This window comes from Neofelis nebulosa, chromosome 5 (assembly GCF_028018385.1).
Source record: "Neofelis nebulosa isolate mNeoNeb1 chromosome 5, mNeoNeb1.pri, whole genome shotgun sequence".
Taxonomy (NCBI): Eukaryota; Metazoa; Chordata; class Mammalia; order Carnivora; family Felidae; genus Neofelis; species Neofelis nebulosa.
The window spans coordinates 37,113,894-37,130,551 of NC_080786.1; the positions used below are offsets into that span (position 1 = coordinate 37,113,894).

The 16,658-nt window shown below is 40.3% G+C and overlaps 2 protein-coding genes across 8 annotated transcripts in view; both read left to right on the top strand.

Annotated features, from left to right (window-relative positions):
* Positions 1-4,821, top strand: part of LOC131511936 (uncharacterized) — a 51,400-nt gene extending 46,579 nt beyond the window's left edge. The window contains exons 10-12 of one of the 4 annotated variants that reach the window (XR_009261826.1): positions 3,398-3,510; positions 3,946-4,228; positions 4,261-4,821. Coding sequence is in view for 3 of the 4 variants with exons in the window: in XM_058730072.1 (XP_058586055.1) it covers positions 3,398-3,582 (185 nt within the window). In the remaining variant the exon portion in view is untranslated. The other 3 variants (XM_058730073.1, XM_058730072.1, XM_058730076.1) reach the window with 3 other exon arrangements.
* Positions 4,822-9,264: 4,443 nt separating this feature from the next.
* RNF7 (ring finger protein 7) lies at positions 9,265-15,685 on the top strand. 4 transcript variants are annotated; one of them, XR_009261829.1, is made up of 4 exons: positions 9,265-9,541; positions 13,163-13,210; positions 14,450-14,573; positions 14,747-14,862. XR_009261829.1 is itself a non-coding variant. In XM_058730077.1 (4 exons), exons 1-4 carry the CDS (start codon positions 9,374-9,376, stop codon positions 14,763-14,765), a joined length of 366 nt encoding a protein of 121 aa, XP_058586060.1. In that variant the 5' UTR covers positions 9,269-9,373; the 3' UTR covers positions 14,766-14,862. The 4 variants fall into 4 exon arrangements, 3 of the variants coding, with proteins under 3 accessions (XP_058586060.1, XP_058586062.1, XP_058586061.1); XM_058730077.1 differs by having other exon boundaries at positions 9,269-9,548; XM_058730079.1 differs by lacking the exon at positions 14,450-14,573 and having other exon boundaries at positions 9,274-9,541; positions 14,747-15,685.
* Positions 15,686-16,658: the final 973 nt, after the last annotated feature.

Genomic DNA, 16,658 nt, shown 5'->3' on the forward strand with positions numbered 1-16,658 from the left:
GGGAACTAGAAGTATTTGCCTTAAGCTCTTTTAGATTGCAATAAATAGGTCCACTGGTCCTTTCTACCCTAGACGTGGTCAAAGAGGCCTTTGCAGCCAGTGACCCCTCTGGAGTGGCCCAAGTGAGACACCAAGGTCTATATTAGACATTTGGCATGGCCCCTCATGTCACCTAGCAGAGTTATGTCTATATAACCTGCTGCTCTACAAGGAAACATGGAAGACACTGGGCCAAAATCAGACCCAGGAAACATGAAGGGCTACTGCTCAACTTCTCAATCTAGGCACGTTCCTGGGACACTTCTTGCCCTAGATTTTGTTATGGCCCAGCCCCACCCTGAGGTTCCAGAGCAACTTTCCCTGCGACCCCACCTGATTTTTTGTGATGATCTGTATGTAGGATGGAATGACCCCAGCACACCAAGCATCAATAAGCACTGCTCACCAGAGGAAAACATCCAAATAGGACACTGACTTTGCTTCTCTTCCAGGCACATATGTACCACTCAAGCCCCCAGCGACATGGTTTCTGGCCCTTTCCAAGCCTTGAAATTACAAACTGTATTGTCTTATACCTCCTGGTCCCTTATCCATATTCATCCACCTTGCCCTCCACTACCTTTTACTGTGCCCAGCCTGATTTGTTCTCACACCCTTACAACCATTTTCATGTTTCAACCTCAACTGACCCTCTGGAGGTGACATTCAGTACTATTTTTAAGGTTCATAATTTTCCTCTCAACCATACGTCTTACTTACCTGTCTGCTTCTAGCCTCTTCCTGGTGTATCCTGGCCTCCACAAACTACAGCTTGAGGCACCTGTGATACAAGCAGGACCTGGACATTGGCTAGATGAGAAACAGGAAGGGGGAGAAGGGCAAGTGCCATGGGAAATAAAAGAAGGATGGGCTGACACAGGCTCTCGGAATGGCATACTAGGTATTTGAGTCTTATTATTCTGACCCCAGTTTTGATGTGTGGGCGTAGGTCTTTCCCCTGACCACAAAACAACTGCCAAATGTGAGCGGGGTGTCCTACAATTCAACTCAATTCTGACCCTATGTATCTGGAGATAGCATTAGATTCTACAGGTTAAGGGCTCTGTCACACGAGACTATCCCCTCCCCTCCACCACCACTTTAGACACCAATCACAAGTCCAAGTTGTTACTGTGCTTCTGACTGGCAGGCTGTAAATCTGAGGTTCTCATGACCCCCTCCTTGAGTTTTATTAATTTGCTAGAACAGCTAATAGGACTCAGGAAACCAGTTTATTTACTGGACTACTGGTTTATTACAAGGATATTAAATCAATAGCCAGATGAAGAGATATTTAGAGGGTGAGGTCTCAAACAAAGGAGCTCTGTCCTCATGGAGTTTGGGGCCCAGCATGGTGGCACACAGAAGCATTCTGGTTTCCCAACCTGGAAGCTCTTTGAATCCTGTCCTTTGGGTTTTTATGGAGGTTTCATACATAGGCATGATTGATTAAATCATTGACCACTGGTGATTGATTCAACCTCTAGCCCCTTTCCCCTCCCTGGAAATCAGGGGGTAGGACTGAAGGTTTTAACCCTCTATTTATGGTTGGTTTCCCTTGGCAACCAGCCCCATCCTTAGGTGCTATCCAAAAATCACCTCGTTATCACAAACTCCAGTGTGATGGAAAGGGGCTTGTTATGAATTATAAGGCACCCATTTCCCCTTTGTGGCTCTAAGGTGTTTTCAGGAACTGAGAACAAGGGACCAAATGTTATATTTTTCAAATCTTCTTTTTTAAATGAATTCCAGTGTGGCTAACATAAGTGTTATATTAGTTTCAGGTGTACCATATAGTGATTGAACAATTCTCTACATTACTCAGTGCTCATCGTGATGTGTACTTTTTAACCCCCGTCACCTATTTCACCCATTCCCCTACATACACCTAAGAGACCAAATGTTATAAGAAAAGATGCTCCCATTGCTCTTATTGCTCAGGAAATTCCAAGGGTTTGGGAGCCAGGAACCACGGACAAAGACCAAATATATATGAGAAATATGGATGACCAAATATATATTTCTTCTAATCACAATATTGCAGGTCTTTATAGGAAAATCAGTGAGAAATCTTGGTCTCAAGTGATACAAGACCAACTCAAACTGATTTAAGTACACACACACACACACACACACACACACAAATTGTTGACCCATATAACTAAAAGCCCATGGGTGGTTCTAGCTACAGGTCCAGGTGGATTCAGGGGCTCAAATAACACTACCTACCTTCATCTCCTGGAAGTTCTGCTTCTGTGTTGACTATATTCTCAAGCAGGTTCTTCCCACACAGTGACAAGTTGGGTAGCACTAGCTAGAAGTTTACATTGTGCCAGTTTAATCTAAGAAAGAGCCTTTCTCCTGATTTCATTGGACCATCATGAGTCACATGCATAGCTGTTAACACATCACTGTGCCAGGGAGAATAAATCCACTAATTGATCAGATTTGGGTTATGTGCCTGTCTAGCCTGAGAGCACAGGGGAGTGGAACCCCAAAGTGAATTCGAGATTCTGTTCCAGAAAGCAGCTAAAATGCAAGCTGGACAAGAAAAACCAAGAGACATCCACTAAAGATGAAGGGCCAGGGGAGCGTGGGTAGGTCAGTCTGTTAAGTGGTGACACTTGATTTCTGCTCAGGTCATGATCTCGCAGTTCAAGCCCCATATCTTGCTCTGCACTCACAGTGCAGAGCCTGCTTAGGATTCTCTCTCTGTCCCTTCCCTGCTCATGCTCAATCTCTCCCCCTCAAAAAAAAAAAAAAAAAAAAGATGACGAGCCAATAAAGTATTAGAGGTAATGAAAGACAAGATTAGAATTTCACTTTCAGATGATTAATCTGGAAGTAGAGCCCAGAATGGATTTGGGGCTGGGAAAGTCTGAGGCTAGGAAGACCAGTTAGAAGGCCACTGGAATTATCCAGGTAAACATATGACAGTAGGAATGGAAAAGAAAGGACTAGGGTAAGAAGTTATTACAGAAATAAATTGTTATGGATCACTCACATTAAGAGGGAGGGGTGCCTGGGTGGCTCAGTCCACTGAGCCTCCAACTGTTGATTTTGGCTCAGATCATGACCTTGTGAGATCAAGCCCCACGTCCGGTATCAGACTCCCCACAGGGTGTGGTGCCTGCTTGGGATTCTCTCTCTCCCTCTCTGTCTGCCTCTCCCCCTCTCAAAATAAATACAGAAACAACTATATAGATATAGATATAGGAAAAAGGTATTAAGTGAAAGGAATTTTGCCCAATTAATAAGAATGTGGGAGAATGCCCCTCTCAGAAGCCCCAGACTTACTCCATTAAATGGAGTTGTGAAATATCTTACGCATTTACTGTTATGTTCTTTCGCCCTTCAGGTAAATGTCCAGTCTTAAAAATTACAGTCACTCCTCAAATCTCTTCAGAAACCTTCAGATCTATTTGGAAAAATAGCAAGAAATCTAGTATTACCTGTAAAAAGAAGAAAAAGGTATGCTCTCGGATGTCTGTGTCTGTGAACTTCAGCCACCAGGGGAGTGCTGTATGGATTCCTGGGCACTAAACTGGGGTAGATGCCATCCTCAGCAGATTTTGCACTTGATAAAATCATGAGAATTTTGGTTCTGGGTAACAGTATCCTTGTGATGGATGATGATTGGACAAGGGACAAGTAGTAAGGGAAGAACATAGTTCCCTCAAATGTTAGTGCAAATCTTGCCTCCTGTCTTCAACTTTCCCACTTCCCACCCAAATCCTGGTTCCTGTTAGCTTATTGTGGATTTGAAATGGTGAATTTACTCAAATTATTTATGAAGCATGTGGGATCTATTAGGGGGTAATGATTTACATATGTTTGCTCTTTATTGTATGAAGTTGAACTTCCTTTTTTTTTTTTAATTTGTGATTCTTGTTCATTATTTCACAGGCTAAAAACTGAATGTGGATGCCATATCTTTTTATGGGTGCTATCTATCTTCATAGCCTAGAAAGATATTGCTTGTTCAATAATAATAGTTTTCACTGGAACCGTGCCTCTTTCAAGTTCTAAATTTTGATGACTATTTTATGAAAGTTCAAAGTAGTGTTAATCCTATAATGCTTGTCATTTTCGAAAATGTGGGTTTCACAAGTTGGCCTTAGTAAAAATAGGTAGGATTCTTCTCTGGGGCTTCTTATGTGCATGTGAAATTTATAATTTAAAGGAAGTTGTGATCTTTAAGAAAGAAAGAAAGAAAGAAAGAAAGAAAGAAAGAAAGAAAGAAAGAAAGAAACTACTTCCATAAGTATATCTATAGTTGGGAACAATAGGAATATTTGGAAGTAATAACCACTTTCTGAAAGACAGCGTCTCCCAAAATGGGGATCTTCCCCAAATGAGGAAACTTCTAATCACTTTATCCCCCTGCCCCATGAAGATATCTGCTCCATGGGAAAGGCAAGAGGTACAGTTGACCGATGTATGGATGATAAATTGGATTAGTTGAAAGTCATATGTATGACAATATGGTGCAGGGATGAAAAACATGGACTGGGGAATGAAATGGACTGAAATTTTCTGGAAAACTGCTGCTTTCCAGGTGTGTGACATTAGCCAAGTCAGTGAGCCTCGCTGAGCCTCAGTTTTCCCTGATGCAAGATACAGATAAGAATAGCACCTGTCTCATGAGATGACACATGTCAAGCATTTTGGGACAATACTTGTTTCATAGTGCATGCTCAAATATAAATATTAGTGGCTACTATTATTGTTGATGTTAGAATTGAATGTTTCCAGTTATTTCACTTGGAACAGCTACACAAGAAAAAAGGAAAAGAAAGAAAAAAAAAAAAGACTTAAGACCTCTTCATTTTTTTTTTTTTTTTTTTTTCAACGTTTTTTATTTATTTTTGGGACAGAGAGAGACAGAGCATGAACGGGGGAGGGGCAGAGAGAGAGGGAGACACAGAATCGGAAACAGGCTCCAGGCTCCGAGCCATCAGCCCAGAGCCTGACGCGGGGCTCGAACTCACGGACCGCGAGATCGTGACCTGGCTGAAGTCGGACACTTAACCGACTGCGCCACCCAGGCGCCCCAAGACCTCTTCATTTTTGAAGTTAAAAAAGAAAATCACAACAGCCAAGACTGTCGGGGTGCCTGACTAGCTCAATTGGGAAGGCATGAGACTCTTGATTTCAGGATCATGAGTTCAAGCCCCACGTTGGGTGTGGAGCCTGTTTAAAATTAAATTAAATTAAATAGGGGCACCTGGGCGGCTCAGTCAATTAGCTGTCTGACTCTTGATCTCAGCTCAGGTCTTGATCTCAGAGTTGTGAGTTCAGGCTTTGTGTTGGGCACTCTGTGTTGGGCACTGTGTTGGGCACTGGGCTCTGTGTGAAGCCTACTTAAAAAAATTAATTAATTAACTAATTAATTAAAGTTATTTTTTAAAAGGCAAGACTGTCATTCATATTATATACAAATGTAACAAGTTCTGGCAAGTCTGTGGAACCAAACTATCTGTGGAGTTGAGGATGGGTAGAGTAAATTATGTCCACCCTTAAATATCTTAGCATCTAGCTAGGAAGACAAGATTCTCATCCGTTAAAAGTAAACAATAATAGAGTGTAAGAGTTGAAATAACAGATCTTCAGAACTTACACATCCAGTGTGTGAGGCCTCCTGAGAAATCGTTCCTGCTTAAAAAAAAAAAGACCTGGGGCGCCTGGGTGGCGCAGTCGGTTAAGCGTCCGACTTCAGCCAGGTCACGATCTCGCGGTCCGGTCCGTGAGTTCGAGCCCCGCGTCAGGCTCTGGACTGACGGCTCAGAGCCTGGAGCCTGCTTCCGATTCTGTGTCTCCCTCTCTCTCTGCCCCTCCCCCGTTCATGCTCTGTCTCTCTCTGTCCCAAAAATAAATAAAAATCGTTGAAAAAAAAAATTAAAAAAAAAAAAAAGACCTTTTTGAAATCTGCCACAGACATCCACTGGGTGGGAGTGTAAAATCTTTGTGCCTCTTTAGAAGTCTTTTGACAACGTCCATCAAAATTAAAAATACATAACTTTTGGCCTAGGCATTCTACTTCTAGAAATTTATTTTACATATATACTCTCACAGATGAGTTAGAAAATATTTATAGTGATGTTCACTGCAGCACTGCTTATTATACATTGGAAACAGCTAAATGTCTCTCAAAGGCTTCTCAGAGAAATCCTCAGAGAAATGGGGCAATACTGTGCAACCATCAAGAATACTGTGCATATGGAAGTGCTTATGTGGAAAGTGTCCTCTCATACTACACAAAAAGAGCAGGCTAGAGAATAATATGTGTAAAAAAACTCATATGAAAAATGTTGTAATATGTAATATGTACCAACAATCCCACTTCTGGGTATATACCCAAAAGAATTGAAAGCAGGGTTATGAAGAGATATTTGTACACTCATGTTCACAGTGGCATTATTCACAATAGTCAAAATGTGCAAGTAACTCAAATGTCTATTGATGGATGAATGGATAAGCAAAATGTGGCCTGTCCACACAATAGAATATTACTAAACATTAAAAAGGAAGGAAATTGGGGCGCCTGGGTGGCTCAGTCCATTAAGCATCCGACTTTGGCTCAGGTTATGATCTCACCGTTCATGACTTTGAGCCCCGAGTCGGGCTCTGTGCTGACAGCCCAGAGCCTGGAGCCTGCTTCAGATTTTGCATCTCACTCTCTCTCTCTGCCCCTCCCCTGCTCATGCTCTGTCTCTCTCTCTCAAAAATAAATAAACTTAAAAAAATAAATAAATAAAAAGGAAATTCTGACACATGCTACAACATGGATGAAACTTGAAGACACTGTGCTAAATGAAATAAACCAGTCACAAAAAGATAAATACTGTATGATTCCACTTATATGAGATACCTCGGATAATCAAACTCAGAAATCAAGTAAAATGCTGGTTCCTGAGAGAAGAAGGGCAGATAGAAAATTGTTTGATGAATATAGTTTCCATTTTGGAAGATGAAAAAGTTCTGGACTTTGTAAATGTAAATGTAAACTTTGACAATGTAAATGTACCTAATACTATGGAACTCTACACAAAATAGTGATAAACTTCATTGTGTGTATTTTATCACAATTAAAATTTTTTAAATGATTTGTATTATGTATCTGTTTGTACATGTATAGGAATTTCTGGAGAGTCTATTAACAGTACTTGCTTTTTTTCATTGTAGATCATTTTACTATTTTAACATTTTTATCATTTATGAGCGGTCAATTTAAATTTCTTTCATTTTTTTAATGTCTATTTGAGAGAGAGAGAGAGACAGAGCATGAGCATGCACACGTGCAAGCAGGGGAGGGGCAGAGAGAGAGGGAGAGAGAGAATCCCATGGGGGCTCTGCACTGACGGTGTGGAGCCCGCTTGGGATTCTCTCTCTCTCTCTCTCTGCCCTGCTTGTGCACTCTCTCTCTCAAAATACATAAATAAACTTTTTAAGAACAAACACTTAAATTGTTTGATAAACATCAGTAATAGCCTTTTTTGGTTGCTATGTGACCTGGTGACAAAAAAGTACAGTAAGTGCTGTGATTTCCCAGAAATATTATAGGAATATATGTTGGCAAAGAGCAGTGAGTGAAGACACAAAGATGAGTACATTTTTCCTCAGTACAGAGACAATCCAGCTGGAGCAGGTAGGGGAAGTTCTGTCCGGTTGAAGAGATGTTAAAGTGTAGGGGAAAAAGAGTGCCCTTGAGTTTTCAGCATTTCAACTGCATGTCTCTCCTTTTTCTTTCAAACCGCCCCGTTCCCAACAGCAGAGTGCATTTTATCCTTGTCTAGTACCGGCCTTCCTCCTTTGTTAGATGTTTGCATTTAGAGCCGTCTCTAGTCTGATGTGTGGTCGTTTAACATGAACAGAACATGTGTTTTGTATGGTTCATCTGGGTTTGTTTACAAGCATTTTTATCTGGCTCATAAAGTTAGTGTGGTCAGATTAACATCTGCCACCACTTCTACTGCTCTGTTCTGGCTGACAGCTTGGGAGAGGAGTGCTTTCTTCACTCATTTCCTGGTCTGGAGGGCCTCCCATCTCCCCCCAGTTCAAACTTGACCTCTTCCATGAGGCTTTTCCTGACAGCATCAGTCCTCAGCATTATCTCCGTCCTTCACAGCACTTCACATTTCACTCAACAAGCCGCACACATACCATCTAGCCAAATGTGACCCTGTGTCCATATTTCCATTTTTACATACTTATGCATCCTTGTATCCTCTGCCAAACTCCTTGAGTTTGGTTAGCTCCTATCCAGGCACAAGGCCCAGTATCAGGAGACCAAGAGATGTTGAGAGGCCCATTAAGAGGAGATCGGATGTTCTGAATTCCAAACCTTTGGTAACAGGTGTCCACCACTAGGTGGTGGTGGTGATCAGGCATCTCCTTAGGCGTTCACTACCTCAGCGTTCTTATCTTTTAAATGAAGATGTTGTCTGCTTTGCTTGAGAAAACGGAAGAACATGACCCCGGGCTAAAAGTAGAAGAACTCACGTTTCATAACTGTCAGCTTCACGTAACAGCAGTGTACTCCTTAAATTACTTTTCTGGACCTTATTAAAAGGAGGAGGTCAAACTAGATCAGAAGTTTTCGGAGCCTGGATGCCAGGGTTCTTGGCATCCTTCCAGGGGACCAATAGGTCAAAACTATTTGCATAACAGTATTCAGAGCTATTTCTCTCTTTTCACTCAATTAAAATTTAAAAAGCAAATATATGCATCTTACATAAAGTCTCTTTAAGGTCCTAATAATTTTTAAGTATAACGGGGTCCTGAGCCCAAAAAGTTTGAGAAGCACTGAACCAGGTTTCTCAGAACTTCTGAGGCCAGACGTTTCCTAGATACCAAGAAGAAGGTGGTGTTAAAGGCCTGGTCCCAGCTCTGAAAGAGCTTACGAGTCGCGGGGCGGGGGGGAGGGGGGGTGGAACGAGACAAATGGTTATATTAACAAGATAATTTGTGAGAGTGGTAAGTTTCACGAAGTCACACAGCAAGGCATCTGATGCCTGCACAGTGTGCTCCGGAGCACGGGAGAGCAACACTCAACAGCACACCGCCCGGGGTTCACAACGGAAACTCCCTGGAGGCCCTCAGCCCTTGGGGTTGCCCCAGCGAGCCGAGGTGTAGGGAGAAATGCGCCAAAGCGCTAGCGTCATGTGACGTCACTGGGCCGCGCCAGCCAATCCGGGCGGTCCTTGTCGTAGGCACCGCGGTGGCCCGCGGCCTGCAGGCGGCGCTGTGGGCCCGCCGGGCGGCCCCACAGAGCCGCCATAGCCGCCCGCCTACCCCGACTTAACGTCTCCGCTGTCGGCTCCGCGCCGCCGCCATGGCAGACGTGGAAGACGGCGAGGAACCCTGCGCCCTGTCCTCTCACTCCGGGAGCGCAGGCTCCAAGTCAGGAGGCGACAAAATGTTCTCTCTCAAGAAGTGGAACGCGGTGGCCATGTGGAGCTGGGACGTGGAGTGCGATACGTGCGCCATCTGCAGGGTCCAGGTGATGGGTAAGCGCTGCACGCGAGGCCGGGGCCGAACTACGGCCTCCGCGGGCCGATTCTGGGCGTGGAGGACGGGCGAAGGCTGGGAGAGACCCCAGTCCAGAGGAGTGGGGGCGGGGGTGCCGGGAGCCACCGGTGCTGCTGCTGGCCCGAGGGCTGCTGCTGCCGCCGCCTGGGGCTCAGCAGGCGCCCAGCGCCCGGACCTGGTATTCTAGGGATAGAAACGGGCAGTGAGCTGAGGAATTAAGGTAATTTCTGGTAGTGATGGGTGTGGCCAAGGAAATAAAACTGGATGATTTGTTGGCCGCTGGGAGAAGCCACTTGGGTTTGTTTGGCCAGCTCCATGCCTAAAAGCAAACCGCAAAGGGGTCAGGGTAAAGGCCCTGAATAAGTAGGGCACTTTAATGGTTGTGGTCACGCACCAAAGTGATGCTCTGGAGTCATCTTCCACAGAAACGACACCCTCAGTTCGCTATTGAGAGGCGAAAGGAAGAAAATGTTCCTAGCCATTGCCATTTCCGAATTAGCTACTGCTCTTCTGCGGGCTTTTAACTCTGGATGTTTCAGGATGGGTCAGATGGCACTCGCTTGTCTTGAAGGGGGATACAGTGTGGTTCACGAATATTTTTAAGGTTCATGGGAGTTGAAGAATGTAAGCCCTTTATTCAGAAACATAAAACTTTTTCTGGCCCCTCCTATCAAACAAAGGATGCCATTTTCTGACGATCCTGCCCTGTCTGAGTCAGGCCTTTGTGGAGAGCCCTGTTGTACAAATAAGTCTTAACTTCTTTCTGTGATATTTCGAATAAAACTACTGGGCCACGCGAAACCTTTCAGAACAGCTTCATCCTTTTATATTTTATATCCTGTCTTTTTTAAGATCTCAGACCACCTTGAAAAAGAGATGCTATTCTAAATGCCAGTTATTTTTTTAAACAGAGCACTTAAAACTACTGAGAGAGAATCTTAATTTTGTTTCTTGGGGGTAGGTGAAAACTGAGGTTGTATAGCTTGAAAACTTTGTGTCTTGCTCTGAAAAATGACAGAATTGGAGAAAATAAACAGAATTTCTCTCTCAAGGGATGAAATTTAAACCTACCAGAATCAAGAGATTTTTTCAATTTACACTCTTCAGTACACACTTGTTTTTTATTCATGAGGACTTGCTTCAAAGAGGATTTACAGCAAAGGGATTCAGATTTTTTTTACTTTTTACTTTTGAAAGAACTTGATTTCAGACATGATCCACTTGTTTTGCATATTAGGTCTTAAAAGTACCTAGCTTATTGGCCTGCAATACAGCCCCCTTACCCCACCCCTTACTTAAGAACTAGAATCATAATTTCCAGTTTGGGTGGCGTTGTTAACTTATCCAGGCCACTTAATCTTTTCTTCTTTTGCAAGACAAGCTTTGCTAAAAATTTTATCCCCTAAATATCCTTTAGTTCAAAATGAAGAATGTTCCTGAAAAGTGTGGTTTATATTTCTACCCAAAGAAAAATTTTAGATCTGTAGGTAGAAATGCAGAATTCAGAGTAATGGTTGACATCTTTGCAACACATAAACTTTACTGGGATATTTGGAGTAAGTCAAAATATGGGCTATAAATGTTTCACATTCACATTAGCTTTCTAATTATAGCAAGTGTTCTGCTACTGTGGATTAATTTTGCAGATTTGCAACAGCTGTACTTTGAGTTCAGCAAAGTGTTCTGGACTAGACCTTTGTATTTTCTTTATGAGGTGTTAAAATCCATTTAGTGGTCAGGTGACAGCAGAAGGAAGTTTGTTTTTCAGACTTCCCAAGCTAACCCTAGTTAGCATCATTCTAAAAGGAGTTACTGTTATTGTACTCCTTAGAAATGTTTTGTTTTAGATTTTAGGAATATCGTGAAAAGAATTTTTTTCTTTTATCTAAAACTTTAGGACTTTTTATAGATTTAGGTTGGGTTTTGATAATGAGTCTAAATCAAATGTCAGTCATAATCCCGAGATTCCTAGATTCTGCAAAAGAGGCCACTTAATTCCTTAAATTTTCAAATTCCTCTCATACACCTTAATGATTTGTTACGACTTCTTGATCCAAGATCTGCCTGTCAGCCCATTCTGATGTGGTTAACACTCTCTGGTTTCCTTCATTCTGAAAGGAGCAGATGGCACAGTGAGCAAGTGTTGAAGAAGAGGAAAATAGGTTTGCTAGTACTGCTGAGTTCTAAAGAGCCAGAGTAACCCTTCATGGCTATTTATGTTAACTTGGACATTTGACATACCTTCTGGAGTCTTGTTTTCCTAATTTGTGAAAGAGGTAGTTGGGTACACAGACTGTAATTCTGTGATTATACAGAACCAGAGCTGTGTCCTCACCCTTATATCATGATCCTTATGATATTTAGTTGTTTGCCTGCCTACCTCCCCATTTCCTGGTGAGACCAGGGACCCAGACTTGGTCATTTTGGTGTCCCCAGTGCATAACTCCATATACAGAGCAGATACTCAGTAATTGTGGGATTGAAGAAAGCCTCAGGAGGCAGTGGTTGTTTTCAGTCCACACCGAAGTGGCCAGGGTGGTGTGTTTTTTTAGGGTAAGAGCATGCAGAGAGGAGCAAACAAATGCCTGAGCATAATCCAGTGTTAAGAAAAGGACCAGGCTTCAGCTCCACCGTGTATCTATTTTTACAGAATTCTTTTTCTCTAATTTATGTTAAAAACTATTTTGTTGTTGTTGTTGGTTTGAACTTCCTTTTACCTATCTTGGACTCCTCTTCCAGCTAGTGAATGAATCCATTTCATTGGTCCCTAAAATATCCTATAGTACCTCCTTCATCAAGCAAATAGTAGTATAGATTAAATTTTGAAAACTAATATACCCTTTAGGTTCCCATTCCTAAAATGTACTCCCAAGTAAATTATTAAAATACATTGCCATTGTTGGATAAATGCTTTGGACTCAGACATATTTGTAGAAGGAGCATTTTCTTAAAAAAAAAAAAAAAAAAAAAAGAGAGAGAGAGAGAGAGAATCTAGTATTTAAGAGGTTCTTTAAAAATTAATTTTAATTTAATTTTTATATAGATCATACAGTCACAAAATTCAGAATTTTAAGAAACTATACAATGAAGACTCCTTCCCATTCCATCTTCTCTTAGGTAGACTTTATTATTAGTTACTTGATTATTATTCTTCTAGAGTTTCTTTATGTGTGTACAGGCAAATACCAATTTATATGCATGGCTTACGTTTAAAAGGTGTCTTGAAAATAAGCTACCCCCAAGGTTGATCTATGTGAGCATGCCCAGTGAGCTTATAGGAACTTCTAGTATAATGAAGTATGGCATAGTTTTCTCTGGTGGTTGAATCCACCTCGGGGACACCTTTTTATCAGAGCTGGTGAAAATAGAGGGTCAGTAACCCATGTGAAATTGCTCCTGGTCATAAGTAAATGAGTAGAGTGCCTTGCACTTTATTCATCTTTAAACAGTTATGTTTAGATGAGAAATAAATAGTTTGAATCTTTTATCTCCATCTCTAACCCTTTGGGCTTTTATTTGACTTTGAAGTGTCTGGGTTTTAGAAATTGCATTCTGAGCATCAGAATGAGAATTGCTATTTGTTTACTTTTAGATGCCTGTCTTAGATGTCAAGCTGAAAACAAACAAGAGGATTGTGTTGGTATGTTGTAATTTCATTCTCTTGCTTTTTCAACTGAAGGTTTTCTCTCAGTGGGGATGTTTGAATTTGTGATTAAGATTGACTTTATCAATACATAAAAATAAACTGTAAAGCAGTGATCTATTATTAATGTAAAATGTGTTAGTTCTCAAAAGGCCTTAATGGAATTAATCTGCAAGTTCTTTTATTGCCTGTAATTAAGAAGAATTGATTGTATATTCCAGACATGGCCATAGTAAATATTTGATAATCAACAAAGAAATAATTCTTTTCTGTTGAGAAAATTGTAAGGGATTACCAAAATGTCATTTAAATTTTAACTGTGTTATAGGTCAGATTTGGTAGGGTTTTATTCTAATAAAGCATTGCAGTTTTCAGTACTGTTATTATTCAGTATTTAACTTTTCAGCCAACATAGAAAAAATTCTAAGTGCTCTCTTTTGCAATGTAGTTTGTATATGGAAATCTGTTGAATTTTGCTAATAGCCTGGGACTACAAAAGTTGTTTTAGGATAAATATTTTAAGCAGTTCAAAGGTTTTTATGTCCTAGTTCTTGAAGTCATCACTTCTAGATTGCTATATATAAAAGCTTTTCTGAAAATGAAAGGTTAACTTTACTTTGTGTTTGCGTAGTTTATATATAGCTTTTTAATAATGATTTATTCAGTATTTATCAAATCCTGTTTCTTCCCCCTGAAACACTTACAGTGATTTCCTTTTACTTCCTACTCCCTGTAGCCAGTTTTCATAAGAAGTTGGTTATTTTTTTCTTTTTTTCCATGTTCTTTCATTGTTCTGTTATCATATAGGTCAAGCAAGGGACAAATAAAGCCCACATTTGAGATTGCATTTCAGATTATGGGAGATTGCCCTTGGTTTAAGAAATATTTAACTTGAGAATTGTGAGGTTTAGGGCACCTTTCTTTGATCACAGAAAGTCCTCTGTTTCTAGCCAACCACTTTGAAAAGTTCATGTGTTTGTCACATGAGGAATTGCACTGCTTATGGATGACATCAACACTTCTAGAAAATAACTGAGTAGATGTACAGCTGATAATGTTTAGAAGTATGTCATCTATTTATAACAGACTACTATGAACTGAAAACTCATGTTGGTAAATAAAAATCAGGAGGATGTTTTTCAATAAATAAAGATCAAAAGGTCTCCAAGGTCAGTCTTTGACTGAGAAGGTCTGGGATCTAAGGAAGGCTCAAGTTCTTTAATCTCCTAACTTCAGGAAGACAGCATGTGGAGCTGTGTAGGGGCTGGGGGCCACCACATCACTCACAGACTCTAAACAATGATGAAAAAGTCCCCCAGTCACAGCGCCTCATCTCACTTCTTAAGTGTGGTTTACACAGGTAAGTTGTTACTTCTTTATAGATAGAAAAAATGTTGACTAATTAGCCATCTTTATTCAAGATTATGAATCATGATTATTCTTCATAATATAAAATAACCTGTAATTTTGAGTTGGATAATTTAAATTAAAATATGTAATGTCAAATATTCTTTTTTTTTTTTTTCCTTTCAGTGGTCTGGGGAGAATGTAATCATTCCTTCCACAACTGCTGCATGTCTCTGTGGGTGAAACAGAACAATCGCTGCCCTCTCTGCCAGCAGGATTGGGTGGTCCAAAGAATCGGCAAATGAGAGTGGAGGCTTAGTGCATTTGTTTGGAGCCCTGGTGGATCTTGTTATCAAGTGCCCTACAAAGGCCAGAACACTCCAGGGAACTAATTCTTCAAATAGGAGATGGCTCTGTGGTCCTTTGGTACTCATCAAAGGCATGGCTTGGCATTTTGTTTTATTTTCAGAAATTCTCTACAATTAAGAAGATAATTTATTAAAGATGGTCTTTCCTACCTCTGTGGTATGTATCCCACACACTGCTTAGAAGTGCTTTAAAGGAGGAGAGAGCTACAAATTTAATGACTTTATAATTTGCTTATTGGCATCCAGGGGGTTGTGGAAGCAGTTCCATTCAGAAGAGAACTTGTTGCATGCTTATAGTTGATCAGTTTAAAAAAAAAAAAAAAAAAAGACAATGTTACAGAAACAAATAAAGTGCAGTTTAAAACCCAACTCTTATCCTTAATTTGTCCTTCATATTTATTTTTGGCTGGGAGGGGGTGATTCATGAAGTCTTTGTATGATATAATGAAAATTTTAAGTTTGGACCAGTGAACAGGGTAAATAAAATTTAATCTTCAGGCATATGGAATTGTGGTTGTCTTTTAGGCTATTATCCTCTATCTTTGGTTCATCAAGAAAACCTAAATCTGTACTCACCTCACTGTCCAAGCATTGAATGGTAAAGAACAGAAGTATTTGTTCTGGTCAGATTATGTTGTAATTTAACTGTTTTAGGTGGAATGTTAATGAGGGGGAAATGTTTACCACTGTAGCACTGGGTCAAAAAGTTTATTTTATTACACAGTGTTTTAATAAATGGTTTATTCTGTTTACTTCATTTGAATTGTCATTATTACAATTTTTAAATTTTTTTTTAATGTTTATTTAATTTTGAGAGACAGAGACAGAGTGTGAGCAGGGGAGGGGCAGAGAGAGAAAGACACAGAATCTGAAGAGACTCCAGGCTTTGAGCTGTCAGCACAGAGCCTGACGCGGGTCTCGAACTCACAAGCCGTGAGATCATGACCTGAGCCGAAATCAAACGCTCAACCGACTAAGCCACCCAGGCTCCCCATCATTATTACAATTTTATGTACAACTTTAAGCTTCATGTTAATAAGGTAATATGTCAAGTGAAAGCTTTAATTTGAAAAAATATTCATATACTCTTATTTGGTAGTAATAAAAGTTAAAGTTTATTACCTGGAAATGTAGAAGTGTGAGAAAATACTTAAATTTTATCAAACTCATTCACATTTAATGGAGGTTATCTGGTAACAGTTTATGGACCACAAGTTTATTTTGAATTATTCCATAATAAAGGCCACAAGCTATGAATTTTGAAAAATAAATCTTTATCATTCACTTCTTCAATTTGTCAATCTGAATCTTCTTATATCTAAGTGATGCAGATACATAAAAGAATGTTAAAATATAATTTAAAAACTAGAATTCATAGACTTTCATATTGGTTTTCATATTTCATACTAATCTGATTTCTCTGGAAACTTGCTTTATTATGCATTTTTTCACAGTTTACTGAGAAAATTAATTACCATATGGGTAAATGAAGCACCTTTTTATCCTATAATATTAAGTATAATACTATCAAGTTTAGGAAACTTAACCATGTGATTAACATAATCATATCTTACAGAAAACTGTGACTAGAGCTATAAGTACAGTCCAGCAAAGACTTTGAAGAGGTTTATGTAAGTTTACATATGGTGAATGTGTGTCTTCAGTGAACACCTGCTGAAACCACAGAGTTGAGGGGCAATATGTAAGTGCAGACTAGGAGGAATGAGACA